The sequence below is a fragment of the Rhinichthys klamathensis genome, unplaced genomic scaffold, assembly GCF_029890125.1.
Source record: "Rhinichthys klamathensis goyatoka isolate OS25496 unplaced genomic scaffold, OSU_Roscu_1.1 h1tg000387l_1, whole genome shotgun sequence".
Lineage (NCBI taxonomy): Eukaryota > Metazoa > Chordata > Actinopteri > Cypriniformes > Leuciscidae > Rhinichthys > Rhinichthys klamathensis.
Window position 1 is genome coordinate 1514062 of NW_026606891.1, and position 17003 is coordinate 1531064.

Consider the following 17003-nt stretch of genomic DNA (forward strand, 5'->3'; position numbering starts at 1 on the left):
GGATCTTCACATATCTTAAACATGGCCCTCTTTACAAAATTACAAGATACTTTTAAATAAAACTATCTGATTGTAGTTTGGAAAAAAGGCAGATAACAGAAGGAAAAGCTTGTCAAGAAATATTTACCCTTTTAATTTCATAATTTCTTTTAAGAAGCCATTTGTTTCCAAGTAAACTACACAAATACCTTGGAATGATTCTTGGCACATTGTGTCAACTGAAATATATAGCACTTGGCCTTACAGGAAAAAAATATAATGATGACACAAATGAAAATAAAACACTTTGCAATCTGTACAAATAATGTGGACAGTCTATCTCTCAACCCAGAAAAATACAAGAGCTGTCTCACAGTAATGCTGCAGGTGAAATTATTCTGTTATTCTGGCCAGTGCACAAAACACATGTACATATTTACACATCTTTGATGGCTGTACATTCACTTAATTGGGGAGTGATTTAAAAAAGAATAGGGAAAAACAGGCATATTAGAAAATGAAGTCTATAAAGGTTAGGGAAAGGGGTAAAAGAGTAATTTAAGTGCTGGTTAAGTGCAGAATCTGGAGTGTGATATTTCATGACACTGATCTATTTTTGACCTTTTAAGGCCAATGCCAGCTTATAATGCAGGCACATGTAAAAAGCCTTCAAATGTTCTCTTATGTGCATTCAATATTACTTTATTGCTTAGAAATGGCTTTTATACAATAAATACAACTACTTTTAAGGTTTAGAAAATTGGCACTAGAAATGATTAAAAACCATTCAGAAGCTGTCAGAAGCTAGACATGGTAATGCTTCCTGTGTCATAGCTAGGTTAAGTTTGGCTAGCTAAAATGTCCATAAAAGTGATGGGAAAATCTTGATGTAGGAATACGTATTTTCATGATTTAGCTAGTTCTTTAAACGAACAATATGTGAAACTTTGATCTGTTCTGAGATGTGTAACCAAATCTCACACCGATTATTTCCACAGAGAGCTAAAGACAGAAGTGGAGGAAAGAAAATCAGAGAAGTTAGTGTGTTAGATGACTTCTGAGGGTGAATGGCACATTGACACATCAGTAAATGGGGTTGAGAAACGAAGAAGAATTCCTTGAGAATTGTGGTTTCAGTCGGCCTCTTTAAAAAAAAAAACAACTTTCAGAAACTCTGGACTGTCTTGTGAGCGCATAAAATCTATGTTTTCCGACAGCTGTGGTCGTGCGTTGAAGCCACAGAGCAACCTTGAGACCTTTGCCTGGCCGGGGGGTTGGGAAGGGAGATGTAGTCTGCTGGTATTTCCAGTACAGACTCGCTATATATCATCACATCAATCTGGGTCATGCTGCAGTTTTAGGATCATGTTTGCAAGCTTTGAGTGGGCACAAATTTATTATAAAGGGATTTACAATTCATAATGCCTAAAACTATTTGCGGAAGTTGGGAAACAGCTAAAACCTTCCATCCCTACAGAATCCTGGCTGACCCTCCTGGTTCTTCTTGGTACCACACATGGACACCATCCCGGTCACCCACTCTGCTTCCTCTTTCACTTTTTATTTTTTATTTGCTGCCAGCTGGTCCCGCTTCCTCCCTTAGAAGTTATAAGGCCATCAAATGCAGCGCTGACCTCCGACCTGAAACCAACCCAGGGACCGTATATCAGGCCTGCTGCTGCCGCTTCTTTAGCCAGCCAATAAAATCGCTTTAGGGACCGGCAGCTTGGATTACAGCAGCCCAGGGCACTAGGGTATTCTGAGAAAGCAAGGGCACGAGATACAGGAGCCAGCGTGTTCGCTTCAGCCCAAGACCCCTGAACAGGAAGTAGAGGTGAAGTCTGGGATATTCATTTGGAAAGACAAACGTTTGTTTTTACTGTGCAGAATAAAGTAAGGCAAATTTGAGAAGTACAAAGCCAAACTGCCGCCCGAAGTTATTCAAAAACTTTAATAAAACATATACAAATACATTTTGTATGGGCAGCTTAGTGTAGAAAATGAAATGCGTTTTAAGTTGGTTGGCAATATTATTTAGCCAAATGTGGTGTTAACTTATGCAAGCAATACATTTTGCTGTTAAGCCACATCAATCATGTGTAGAGACAACCAAAGCGGAGAACATTATTTATACATTAGAAATAACTTATTTCCAGAAAGATCTAGACTGTTTTCTTACTTTTGTAAGGCTGTTTTAATGATTTAAGTGCAATTACAAATTCATTAGAATGACTTAAATAAAAAAGATAAATTGATAGACAAACAGAAATTTCCACTTTTGTTTCAAAGACTCCATCCAGCCCAAGTCAAAGGGATGAATAACTTTTCAGGACACAGAAGCACAGGACACCAAAACAAAGCAAAACTGACCGTGATGGTGAGGTGTGGATCTTTTTAAATCTGTAATAACCGAGTGAGACGCCTGAACATCAACCCCCAGAACAACATTACACATACAGCATTAGATTAAAACAAACAGAAAAGTAAAACATCCCACATTCCAGTGACTGATGGATAATTGACCCTTTGTCATCATCGTCGATTCAAGGTATTGGATAAGAGAGATATTACTACACACGGACACTCAAGAGTAGAGTACGAGGACAAAAGGAATCGAAGCAGGAATAAGAAAATATATCGTTGGTGGCACTGAACTGGAGTTTAAAACCTAATAGAAACAGTACACAACATTTCAACTGCAGCAGCTCTATTCAATTATATTTCAACAAGTTCTAACCACACGAGGACAAAGTGATGTGCATTCCGATGTTTTCGATGGTGAGGCCATTTATCCAGGCATAGGCATTCCTAACTGAAGCATTCTGGATCCTCTGTGGTGTCATGCTAGCCACCCTCAAGGCTCAACAAGCTCTATGGCTGAAATAACATGAAAACACAACCCGTCTAGGGGGTTATTAGACTGACTCGGACCAGCAGAAAACCAAACGCTGGTTTTCTGTGACACAAAGAGAGTTCGGATCATTGTCTTTCTGTGCAAAGTTAGCGAGTAGAGTAGAGCGGCTGTAAAGAGTCGGCTCTGAAAATCCTCTATAAATGTCCAGAATTTGGGTTAATCCCAGTTAGCTACCCAGATGGACAAGGTCACATCGAGATGAGCTCTAGGTGATCGGATTCTTCTCCAGTGGTTTGGAATCCAAAGCCAGCATCCCTTCAGAGCTTCTGAGATGGGGAAAGGTCAACATGCAGATGCATTTCCCAGCTTTTCTTAAAAACGTTTAGTGTTGGTGGCCCTGTGCATTCGCTATGCTGGTTGTGAGATCATCAAATCCAGTTAAATAGAAGATGAAGGAAACAGACAAACTAATAACAGAAGATGAAGGAAACAGACAAACTAATAACAGAATAAATTGACATGATCAGATTCAAGGAGCAAATTACAAATGAGATCAAATAAATTTGGACAACTGGGCATATTTACATCAATGTATAATGAAGAATGTTGGCCTTAGCATTTACTCCAAGAATGTGGCTGACACTACTGGCTCCTAAGACACAAGACAAAAAATATGTATACACCTATGTGTGTTCGCCTGGATAATCAATGCATTTTAGCTGTGTGCAATAATCCCAATGAAAAAACAAACAAACTTGTGAGATAATTGAGAAGCCACAAGCTGTAACTTGCTCGTTGTGAGAATAACACATGGAGTTCAAGACCTGTGGCATCAGAAAGGTCTGTGTGGGGTTCTCAAAATGCTGATCAATTACCCAAAGCCCCTTTCACATATTCCCAACATCAAGGCAGTCACATGTCTGCACCTCTCCCTTGTCATGTCTGACGACTTTAATACACTACGAGGAGCAGAAGAGGATTCATCGCTGTAGGACCATGTGACTTCCGTTCCCAAAGCGACAGCTGGAAGATAGTGAATTCATACAGGTTGATGTATGAGTATGACAAGGTTCCCAGGGGTCTTTTGGGGTCTACCTGGAACTCTGATCAGCTGATGGGTCTATTAAAGACATGGCGTAACTGAAGAGATGGGATGAGCTTCATTCCTTGCACACAGGGGCTGCTTTGAGATGTAAGAACTGAGGTAATAAAAACACACAAGGACACTTTAGGTCAGGACTCATTAACATTTGAGTAATTAGCTTCTAGCTTGCTTTAATTAAGTATAACCCAGAATCCTCTGGTCTCTAGCTTTTGATAAGTTTAACTGAATATGGCTATAAGAAGACGCATACCTAGTTGGAAATGTGGGCAATTTGGATCAATTTTCCAGATGTCGGTTTGACCACGACCGGCTTCCATCGGCTGTGCGGTTTCTGCTAGACCAAGCTCCACGACTACCAGGCCTATCGTACGGGTCCACGTCACCTGTGGGCTGCCTTCGCCATGAGGACGGAACAGGTTCTCCATCATCCGATGACTGGGAAGAGAACAAACATACAACAAATGTTATACAGTATACTAATGATTCCAATAGACTCAAAACTTTCCACTTAAATAGTGCTCTTCTATTTATCCACCAAATTCTGTCATGTTCTGAAGACCTGTTACAATCACATAATTGCCTGACCATGATTATTTTATCTATTATACGCAATATGATTGATAAGTTAATACTGTGGACACAAGATTCCCTTATTTGAGCGGAAAAATGTGACAGGAATTTAAAGCAAATGAAATGCACTTTCAAAAAATAAAAATCTCTTGATGGTGCAGTAATGCGTTAAGAGCGTGTGAAGTATAAAAACCGCCATTACAGGTTGAACCTGCTTAAAGACATTAGGGCAGAAAAAAAAATATTCTTGCATGATATTCTAATACTCATAATAATAATCATGACCAATGACTTATTTGTAACGTTCCTACTGTGATTGTGTATTGCATAGGATTAATTGTATAGAGTTTCACAGACTGACAAAGAGATTTTTTGAATAAACAAATGTACTTTATAATAATAAAGTATTTACAATAGAAATGGCCAGGACGTTTTCCATGACTTTAACATTCATTTCCACAAATTTTCCAGGCACGAGAATCAGTGTTTTAAAATTCTCTTATATTTCCAGGTTTTCAGTGTCTGTGGGAAAATGTGTACTTCATGTAAATTTGCTGGGTTCCAAAAAATATTATTATGGTCCATTCCGACAAAAGTATAAAAATTCGTAATTTTTGTACAGATCACTCTTATAGGACACGTCAGAGGAGAGAAATTGCACAGACCGCAGAACAAGTCCCAATATAGAGCAGCTATTGTCTCTTTTCTTTACCATGAAGGTGGAGACTTTACACAGCCAACCAAATGGTTTATGACGTCAGTTATAAAAAGTTCCCAAATGAGGCAGCAGGATATGCCACACACTGCTGTGGAATTTCGTACGCTGCAGACAGATGCTAATTGTCCATAATAGGGCTTGAGGCCTGCTGGGATACTAGAGGTGGGTGTACAGGAAACCAGTTACGATGCATCGGCTGCCAAATGGGCAGGCGCAACCTTGCAACTTCCCGTGTCACTCAGGAAGGGGCAACGGGTGGAAACGACCAAAGCACAATCTTAAAGAAAAGATGTCATGACGGAATGGGTTCCATGTAAGTCCATGTTACATGAATTCTAAAAGACATTATGAGAATAGTTGTGATTGTGCTGAAATGGCAAATGTTTTGTTTTGTTTTATTTAAAAAAAAGAAAAGGTATCTAACACAGGTCAAGCATTTATGTACTCAGTACCAAGAGTAGAACATGAGGCCTGTTACAAGACATTCTGGAAAGGTTTTAATAAAAGCTAATTCAATAAATTCCACTATTTTATTACCAGTGTGTTTCATGTGATTCAAGTATGCGTTTATGTAAGTCTGTAGTTATGTAAGTTGAGTTAAACTACTGTTTCCTAAAAACTTTATTTTTTAATTTTTTTAATTAAAATTATTAGTTAGTAGTTAGTTTATTAAGAAATACACTAATTGGTTAAATTAAAATACAATAAAAAGTACCAAAAAAGGTAATATGGGATTTACAAGATACTTAAAGGGGAACAGCACAGAATCTGCATTGCTCAAGGTCACTAATGATATATTATTATCGTTGGACTCAGGATCATATGTTGTTCTAGTTTTATTAGATCTAAGCGCTGCCTTCGATACGATTGACCATGAGATTCTTCTCAACCATCTGGAGTGTTGGGTTGGTGTCCAGGGTACAGCCCTTTAGTGGTTTGCCTCATATTTAAAAGACAGAACAGTCGCTGTGAATCTGGGAGACTTTTCTTCCACAATGGCCCCTTTAGTTTGTGGTGTTCCTCAGGGGTCGATTTTGGGACCGTTGCTGTTCTCTCTGTATATTCTTCCTCTAAGCACTATTTTTCGGAAGTATAGTATTCCGTACCATTGTTACACCGACGATCTCCAGTTTTATTTTCTTGTGAGCTTAGATAAAACCGGTTCGCTTGACAAGTACAGGAATGTTACAGTGACATTAAACTATGGCTTTCTAGTTACTTATTCTAATTAAATGAGAGTAAAACTGAGGTTTTGACTGTAGGTTCTCCCATCTCACCTACCTTTCCTGATCATTTAGGTTCCTGGTCTTTAATGATTGAACATCATGTAAAAAGTTTAGGGGTAATTATGGTATCAATTGCTAAAGTAAAAGTATTTTCTATCCAGTAAGTATTTGGAAATTGTGGTTAACTCTTATCTCAAAGATTGACTATTGTAATTCTTTATATATTGGTCTCCCCCAGACTATACTACTCCGCCTACAGTTAGAGCAAAATGCAGCAGCAAGGCTTTTAACGGGGGTGAGAAAGAGAGACCATATTACCCCTGTACAGTAATCCTTACATTGGCTTCCTGTTAAATTCAGGAATGATTTTAAAGTTCTCCTGTTTGCCTACAAGGCCCTATCAGGCCTTGCCCCCCAGTACATCAGTGATCTTATTATTCTCTACTCTCCTCAGGTTCTCAGATCAACGGCTTTTAAAAGGTCCATCGTTGTCATTTAAAATCAAAAGGAGATCGTGATTTTTCCTTGATAGGTCCCAAACTCTGGTATAGTCTCCCATTCCACGTGAGGTCAGCTCCATCAATTGACACTTAAGTCTTATTTAAAAACGTATTTATTTTCTTTAGCTTTTTAATAAGTAATGTTCGTTTTAATGTATGATTTTAATGTCATCCTTTTTGTAAAGCACTTTGGGGCAACGTCTGTTGTTTGATGTGCTATATAAATAAAGTTGCTTGCTTGCTTAAAAGAATACTTTGATTCACATTATCATTTCAATACCATGCCATACTGTATATTAAAGTACTATAGTATTACCTTCTAAAACTTAATGTATAGTATTGCCAAATTACACTACTTGTACTCTTGTAAGATTTATGCATTTTTGGGAACACTACAAATGAATACAAATTATTAACAAATTATTTTTAGTGCTAATGCACTATTTTTTCCTTTACTTAGTTGGAAGTGTCTCCTCATTAAGAGACATTTAACAAGATAAAAGCACACCCAAAGTGAAAGAACATAAAAGGGATCACAAATTCACAATGTGACTGTCCAGACAAGATTTTAAAAGACTTTAAATCACACAACACAGGTGCCATTAAGCAAAGTGCTATTATACGGCAGATAGTCACTTTCAGTACTCTACATTAGTAAGCAGCTAATGGTTGACTGCATAAGCATTATTTTCCCATATTAACTTCTAGAAAAAAATAAATAAAAAAATAATAAAAGAAAACAGAATGAACCTGTGATAAAAATTCCTCCATAAATCCCTCCAGATTTGTGTAATTTTCTAAGCACGGATGAAAAGTCATTCCAGCTCTAAACATAACATGACATCTGGCTGAACGGGATTACTTTACTTTATACAACTCTCCTCGCAGCAGGAGTATTAATGACTTCAGCACATATATTTGACTCACATAGGCTTTGTGTCAGAGACATGAAACAGATGACCTTGATCTTCGAGGACAGTCCTGGACATGTGCCTTCATTAATTATGGAGGAGATAAAACCTCTGCCTCTGTCAGCACAACGACACAGCATCATTGATGGACGGATTGAATCTCCTCAAATCACTGGTATTGATCTTGTATAAGACAGTTGGAAATCTGTCTGAAGGTTTAAATAAAGACACCCATGGTCAAGCTATTTCCACTGTAGAGTACGCAGAGATAAAAAGGAATGATACGGGTCCAGAGAAATAAATAGAAATAAAGTGATCAACAATTCAATACTGCATTCACAATTGTGATGGTAATTTTCTTCCGTTCCATTTACTAGTTTTACAATGTAACTCGTAATAATCTACAAGTAACTGAAAAGCAAACCAAATTCTAAGTTTAAAGGGTTTCTTCATTTAAACATTGATCATGTTGTTTGTGTGTGTCACAATCATTGTGATAACCCTGAGTGAGGTATTTATTGAGAAGATTAGTCTAAATTCAGGGGGAAAAAGAAATCACATGAGTTGCAGATAAAGCTGAATGCATGCCTGACCATGGTTGATTAGATAAATCCTTCCTAATGGACTCCAGATTGAGTGGGAATGGATGAAGTTTGTTTTCAATCAGTTGTTGAAGCCTGTTAGACTGAGAATATGTGGGTGCTTCTTCAAATAAGGGCATTCATTTATTTTATGTTTCTATATACTAAAACTATGATAATTCATTATAAAAAATATATAAAAATTTTAAAATAATAATTACTTAAACAAGTGAAATAAGCATAAATAAATTCAATATTTTTTATGTAAAAAACTGCAACGCTTTACACAAATTACGGCTTAATCAGTTGTCATTTCCAAAAAAAAACAAGATTTGTCAAATTATGCAAAAAAAGTTTGAAAATATTAATCAGTTGTATATTTAGTATACATAAAATTCTACATAATTTTATTAAAAAAAAATTAAAAATGTAATTTCCATCGCTACTATGGTGGTAATAACACTGTAGTGGAAATTGAGTCATTCAGAAAAAGGACTGAAATTACATGAAATTATTGACTGAAATTATTATTATAATTCTTCTGTAAAGAATGTGTATAGAAAAATAAACTACTGGGAGTGTGTTTAAGGCCAAAAATGCTCATAGTGGAAGAAACATCCATCTATATCTTTACTCTCTGGAACCAACTTTTTCTTTTTTCCAATTACAATTTCTTGGTAAAGAAGGTTTAAAGTTGTATGGTACAAATCACATTCACTTCTACAGATGCTTTAAAGATAAAAAAGATAAAAGATTCATGTTGGAGAATCCCCAACAGAGAAAAATAAGAGTGAATGTGATCACAATAGCAGTATATTAACTTACAGCTGCAATGACAGCATGAAGAACCATCTGTAGTACAAAGAAAACTAACCTTGGGTGATAGAGAGAAGGGAGTAAGACAAATGATCTGACCTCTGCTTATGCAAGTGCTAGAATTCACTTGTGCATAAATCTTTCAGCTTTCTCAGATAAATGATCAGACATTTGCCATCCATCAGAACAATAGATAAAGAAAACAAACATGGCATGAAATAGAATGTGAGAAGCCAGAAAGAGAGGGAGAATGAAGAAGGGGCAGTTTTTAAAGTCGTGTGCCAGGAGGGGGCCATGTTTGAGGGCCATCTCAGTGATTTAATTAGATCTTTGAGGGTAAATTTGAAGGCTGGGCTGTTTGAGATGTTTAATGAGAGGATGATGGTAATTGGTGCTCTGATAGGGGCAGCTCTATTCTCTTTCTTGTATTCTCAGTAAGTGAAAAAGAGTGAAAGCTGGTGAAAAGGGTCGGCTTTCCCTATCTTGTTTTGACTGCTGGGGTGACGCCAGACTCAAATTGGTTTAGCTGTTGAGACAAGAACTGCCAGTTGACCTGACTAACAGCTTTTCTAAAAACAAAAGCATGATCTGTGACCTGTTTGTCATTAGCTTTTAACACCCTTCTCACATGTACTGTATCAATATCTAATACTACACTCAAATGTTACTAGAAAAAAACAGCTTTATTTATACACATAATAAAAAAACATGTAGTGTACTACGTCATATTCAAATTCATATCAAGAAAACAGAAGAGAGAGATACCTCAAGGGCCTATTTTTCTCTTTCAGCAGATGGAGAATGATCTAAAAATACTTCATGCTTACAAAATATCTGTCCACTTCACCTTCTTCCAGATGCAGAGGATTACAAGGAAGACTTCCAAATCAAACAAAACTTTTAGAAAACAAATGTGTTAAATTCCATGGCTAAGAAATATTAATCAAGATGGTGGCACCAAATATGTGCACAGACTTAAAGGCTCTACTGAGATCATTAACAGGTGGTAGGACAAGTACACAGAACTTAAAGTGGGGTATGTGATTTTCTTTTTTGACAATTTTTTTTTCAAAATCACTTGAAATCCTATTCCTAACCCACTTACAGCCACTGAGTTAGAAGCACTGAAATAAAAATTAAGCAATTTAATCATCTGTGGAACGGGCAGGACTCGAAAAACTCCAGCCAATCATTTCCAAGACCACCTAGAATCATTGGACTGTAAGTGCGTCAATCAAACGGTCGTACCATCCCCCATCCCCCCGCGCGTGTCCCCTTCGTGCGCATACTCAAAGCTCGTGACCCAGTCACAGTATGTGCAAGTCGCCCCGGTACACAGAGAGAGAGAGAGAGAGAGAGAGAGAGAGAGAGAGAGAGAGAGAGAGTAAGTGCAATCTGCGCATCTGAGTTTTGCAGATGCATGATTGCGCATCCAAGTTCTTCGAATGGGTGGAGTCAGGGCCAGCGTAAGAGGAAAGAAGGTAGGACCTTTTGAGCTGTGTATTTTCAAAATCTGCCGGCCGTTTTGCAAACCCCATACCCTACCTTTAAAGGACAAAACAAACTACAAATAGAACAAACATACAAGATTGGATCTAAATGACCAGATATTTTTCATAAGCATATTTTATGCTCCCGTTTATCTTTATCTTAAGATTTCACGGCGCTCACAGTGAAAAACAACCATTGGTGGACAGAACAAATCACTTACAGTACGCTTCTGGAATCTACATTATTAGTAATGGGCAAAAGGTAAAAAGTCAGTACTCACCATGGGTTGTTTACGGCCTCTTGGTTGAAGTTGCTGGGCGCTGACAGGCTCATGTGCAATAGCCCTCTCTGGTGAAGAAGTCTTCTTGTTCCTTCGTCCTTGTTCAGGGATAGATGCCACTGCATTGTTGATCCTACGCATGTATACCTCGGCTGGGCTTGGTTTACCTCCAAAGTTAGCAACAGTGCTAGTGTTTGATGGAGTGTCCAACACGGTAGTTGCCCTATATGCTCTCCAGGTGGTTGCAGCCTCGCCCTCATCCTCTGAGCCATCTTGCCTTATTGCTCGAGCAGATTCATCCACAGAAGCTGCCCCACGGCTCCTCCAAGTGCTCCTGACAGTGATGTTTCTCATTTCTGGCAAACTGTCATCATATGAGTGGTGGTTTTGACGGTGGCTTCTCCAGCTGGTCACAGTGGTGCTGCTACTGCTGCTCTCAAACCCAGACTCAATGTCATTATTAAAGTCTGAAGCATCTGAAGCCTGGAGGCTGAAGCTACTTTGAGACAGGAGGGCTGCCTCCACGGGAGTGGTCTCAAGGTAACTGTGAGGTTCAGAGAGGTCTGCATCAGTCTCACTTTGACACAGAGTGATCTCACTCTTAGGGATGGATATTTCGTAAGGTATAGAGATGCTACCCCTATGCTCACTGCTGGGGCCGATGACAATATTACTAGTGGAAGTGTGCCTTTCCTTGGAAGGGGGCTCGCTTGACAAACTACTGCTCCGACTGCTTGTTCGAGAGGAGCTGGGATCATTGGGATAGAAGGTGATACTGCTGGTCATCTTGCTAGTCAATACTGGCTTAGTGGAGATCTTTGGCTTTCCACTGGTAGTCAAAGGCTCTGTGATTCCCCCTGACATCACTTCCTTCCTGTCAATCTCAACAATGGCTTGCTTGATGACAGCTTTTGACCGGAGGGCTTCACGAGGGCTGCATACCCTGCGGATCTCAATACCTGAGGTAGTATGCATAGTCTCTTGGGTATCCCCTTCTACCGTAAGAGGCCTGTGTTGCTCCTCACCAAAGGGGCCCTTTGAGGAACCATCAGAGTAAGATTCTTGCAGTCGTGAGTATCTGGTGTACTTTGATGATGTTCTTCCACTTGCACTTGATATCAGGGGGTCACTTTGCTCACCTGCCGATCGCCTGGAGCCAGTGGATTCGGTTTCAGAGGCTGAGGAGTGACCATCAGAACCGTGATCACTCAGAACAGATGGTGATACTTGAGACTTGTAAGCAGTATAGGATCCGTTTGCCTTGGACAGACTCAACATTGCAGAAGCATCCTGATCTAAACTCTCAGGTTCATTTAGTCCTTTCTCAGATGAAGCAATGATAGCAGCCCTGGCTGATATTAAGACTGCCCCATCATAAGTGTTGGATTCATTATCACTTCCAGGGTACCTGGACAACTTTTCCGCTTGATTCCTCTTGCTATCACTGTCATTTTGCTTGACCGATGGCTTCAAAGGCTTTTGGTCATTAGCAGCTGGAGGATAGCGACTAAGGACTGACATTTTCTTGCTTTCACTGAGAGCACTTGATGAGCCACTTCCACATTTTTTTTCTTTCTTGCCATCTTTTGTCTCATTGTCAGAAACAGCACTGGAAGCACCAGTCTTCAAACCTTTCCTAACATTATGTGCTGGACTAAGAGTCCTTCGTACAGTCTTTGGGGAGCATTCTGTGGAGTGACAAAGGTCTTTGTTCCTCAGTTTAGTTTCTCGCCTCTGCTGAGGAGATGCCTCTCTGCTTTTGTACTTGGAGATGACTGATTCAGAAGTAGCAGGGCTCCTATTTAGGAATTTAGGTGTCTCCTGTCTGAAGCCTCCTCGTACATTGATCTCCTCATTTTCCGCCTTGCCATTCTCCAGGGCCTTTGTAATGCTGCTAATTGCAGAGTTTCCATTACTATTGCTGCAACCATTGAGCTGCTGTTTCATCTGCTCAACCTGGTCATGGAGAGCTTGACTACGGTTCCTCTCATGCTGGTACTTTTCTATCAGTTCAGCATTCTTGGATTCCACGTTTTTCAAGTCCTCCTCCACTAACTCCATTTGCTTCAAACGATTTTTCAATCTTTCCACTTCCTGACTGAGGTCTTTTACCTTATTGTCTTCCTGTCCCTCTAAGCTATTTTTTTCATTCTCTGACTCATTTCTCAAATCTAGGTCATCTGAATGCTTTAAGTATTCAAAACTCTTCTTCCTGGCCAGTTTGCATGTAAGGCCTGTTGAGAACTCATCCTCAATTCGAAGATCTCTAGAATCAAATCGGCTGTGGTCTGCTGTGCCTAGTTTGTTTTTCTGACGTTCAAGCTTCTCTGTCAGCTTGAGTATGATTTTCTCATCCTCTCTCTGCCTTTCCAGAAGTCGTTTGCGTTCATTCACAAATGTCTGAGTGAGACTCTTTAGTTTCTCCATCTCTGCTGTAAGGGATTTTTCTGCCCTGTCCAGTCGAGTTTCAGAGGTATCCACTTCCTTTACACGTGCCTTCAAGGCATCAAGCTCTGCTGCAAGCTTTTTGGTCAGGTTTTTCTCCTCATTAAGACTAAGGCACAACTGGGTACAGTCTGACTTGCTTTTACCAAAAGCCTCTTCAAGCTTCTCAAGTTCAGACATTCTGCGCTGAAGACGCTCAATCTCCACTTTAAGATCCTTGGTAAGTTTATCCTCCTGATCTAGTTTCTCCCTAACGTCCCGACAAAGATCCTCTGCTTTTCTGACCTCTTCATCTTTGCCTTCAATTTTGAGCAATCTCTTCCGCATTGTCTCCACATCTGCGAGCAGTGAGGAATTACTCCCTTCAGCCTGAATGATTTTGTCCTGAATGTCAAGAAGTTCATCTTCAGCTTTCTGTAGTTTTCCTCTGGCCTCTTCAAGCTCATCCAGACGTCGTCCTAAGCTCTGCAACTTGTGCCTCAGATGGCGATTTGTTGTGTCTGTCATTTTTTCTTTCTGATACTAGTCTAATGTGAGGTCTTTATGATTGATTGATAGAGGGGTACACATTTGTATGGTGGTGTTTGCTAAGTGGCTCTAGGACTCTTAAGAATAAATCGAAGATTCAAAGTTCAGGTCCCTTTGTCTTCCTTTTACCTTTAGGGGGAAGTTTTGGATATTTTTTTTAATTTTATTTCCACCTTGTCTCCACTATCCCTAGTGATCCAAGTGAGTTTTGGTCACCTGCAAGACAAAAAGAAAGAAACAGAAAGTGTGAGTGCCTAATAATTAAAGATAAAGATAGATTAATCACAAAAAATAATGAGAAATATATTTAATTCCCCAAATTTTGTTTACAGATTTCAAATTAATTGAATGATTGGATTAGATTAGGACACTAAGCAAATGAAGACCTCGAAAAGGGGAAAAGGATGGCAAAGGACAAAGGAACATCCACTGTCTTGTTTGCCGTCATCACAACCTATGATAATTTCAGCATCGATTTTTGCTGCACTTTTGCTGACAGCAGCACAACTCACTGACATTGGCCTCTGTCCATGTGCCCGTCTCTATGGCAACATTCATAGTGACAGCCACCCTTAATCACATCCTCAGGATCACATCCTGAACAAGATTTAGAACGTTTTACGCGCCAAGACAGTTCTGGCCACAGCAACGCACACTATAAGTAGTCTACAAGCAGTGCCTCCTCAAATTAAAAATAAAATTGTGACGCTATGAGCCACTGTCTCTCACTAATTTACAGCTTATAATTTTAATCTACCAATCAAAATCTCATGATGACTCAAAATGACTCTTACTAAGACTAATGCAGAATGTCTTGATAGCTGTCAGTTGTTTTGGTAAAACCCCATGCCTTATTAAATATTCCACTAAATACAATGAAAGCCCACATAGTAACAGCAGGTCCAGAGGTACTACAACATTTTATACAACTTGATCTAAAGTGCATTTCAATATGACAGTTCAACTGGCAGGCCCACCAACATGGAGACGGGCCTAAATGAATGAGCTGCTGTGTGTGGATTGCAGGAATTCTGTTATAATACTTTCATAATCCCATAATTTTATGGTGTGAGAGGCAGGCAGCGGTACTTCGGGGTTTAGAAAGGAAACGAGTCATCCAGTAAATATACCAGCCAAGCAGGATGGAGATCCAGCACATCTAAGGCAGATTTCCATGACACATGACATTCATAATCACTCTAGCAAGATCCCTCAGTGAAGGGGCTTCTAAGGTCAGGTTTAAGTACACAATGATTCACATTTATAATGTCTATCTACCAAGGATAACGATTCAACGATACATCCAAACAAACTTGCACAGAATGGATCTACAACATAGGTATCATGGTCTGATTTCATACTGCCCCTCAAGTGTTAAATCCTTCTAGGCTGCAAATAATTTGCAATATTTGCAATTTTCTGCAATAGTATCATGTATGTCTCTTAAGCAATGTTATACAGACGCATTTTAAATATATTTCTTCTGCATGACCTAAAAACACATTTGTAGATATGCAACTGCAACCTGCGTGTTTGAATCACTCAAATAAGTTTGGTTATGCTTGAAAATTGTTCTTATTATTAATCAATCAAGCCTTCGAAACAGGGAGTCCCGCATTGCAGTGATGATTAACTCTATATGCATCCATAGTGTGGGTTAATTTTATGACTTAACCTTTGGCTTATGATCCCATTTCTAACTATGTAATTAATGACACGAGATCAGTATAGGGGAGAATGAAAGTGACTGAAAGGCAGTTATCACAGAAACCCTAGATGCTAAGGATCTAAAAGACAGAAGAAAAATCAAATGCTCAAGATGCACATTTTGAAAATACAGAACATTTTTCAAAAATACAGAATCTTTTGTAAAAAAAAATAATGAGAGGGTGATATTGAGTGTGGGGACAAGCAAACATTTGTTGAAGAATTTAAAAACATGTGTCAAGAAAATGACAAGCATTTGGAAATCTAAAGGTGGGTAATAAGACACTCACTACCCCTTGCAACCGAACAAACAGGATTTCACCAAATCAGACAATCATGAAGAAAATCATATGGAAAGAACTTTATAGAGGATCAATAACTGGGCTCGATTTTTTCTATGCTGTGAATTCTGGTTTCTGGTTAAGTTCGCCTTGCACCAGAGAGTGAGGGACAAACTAGGAGCACAGCATTTTGTCTCATCATGCAATGTCTTTAGGGGCTCAAGCTAGAATACATGAGAAGACATTTTACATGACAAGTACAATTTCATCTGAACAAAGGAAAGTAAAACTCTTCAAATTTATCTTAAGACAACTATTGGTGAGAAAGAAATGAAACAGGCCCATAAGGAAAGACATAACAGAAACTGATGGCACGGTAAAGTACCTGAAAGCAAAGAAAATACTTTTCCCCTTGCTTAGCCTCTAGTCTCTCACACACTCTCTTTCTTAAGAGCACCACACATGCAATCATGCACCATATCATTAGTCCAAGCCACGCTAAGCAATCCTTCGGCCTCACGAACATTCTCTTCCCCCAGAGGAAAGGGGGAAAAAGACTTTCCCCTGCACTTGACATCAGTTTGGTTGGCCAGCCTGAAGCTCTTTATTCTTTATAAACATCCCTTAATAATCCCTCAACCCCAGAAAATATGCCAATCAAAACCACCCGAGACACTGAGGGAGTTCACGTTTTACGAACATGGCTTCCACATGAACAACTATTTGATCACTGCAAGGTGAGGTTTAAAGTCACACTATCCCAACTGAGACAAATACAAGAGAAAAATAAGAAATAACAATCATTGTAAAAAAATAAAATAAAAAAAAATTATTATTTCGACAAGGGATAAAATCTTTTGCAGCTAAAAATGAACAATTAATTGTATTTATATAAATTGCAGCAGTCTGTTTCTGTAGGTGTGCAGAAACAAAACACATAGAATAGTGAAATTATTTACTTATAGTCACATGAATCTTTCCATTATGCCAAGTATCTGAAAGGAGACAGAT

The 17003-nt window shown here is 38.9% G+C and overlaps 1 protein-coding gene across 2 annotated transcripts in view; it reads right to left on the reverse strand.

Annotated features, from left to right (window-relative positions):
* Nucleotides 1-3311: 3311 nt before the first annotated feature.
* The window catches only part of luzp1 (leucine zipper protein 1), a 47790-nt gene continuing 34098 nt past the window's right edge, over nt 3312-17003 (reverse strand). For both annotated transcript variants that reach the window (XM_056234107.1, XM_056234108.1), the window contains exons 2-4: nt 11032-14220; nt 4189-4373; nt 3312-4032 (exon numbers count right to left, since the gene is read on the reverse strand). In XM_056234107.1, the coding sequence (XP_056090082.1) occupies nt 4215-4373; nt 11032-13983 (3111 nt within the window). In that variant the 5' untranslated portion in view covers nt 13984-14220 and the 3' untranslated portion in view covers nt 3312-4032; nt 4189-4214. The remainder of the gene's footprint in view (nt 4033-4188; nt 4374-11031; nt 14221-17003) is intronic.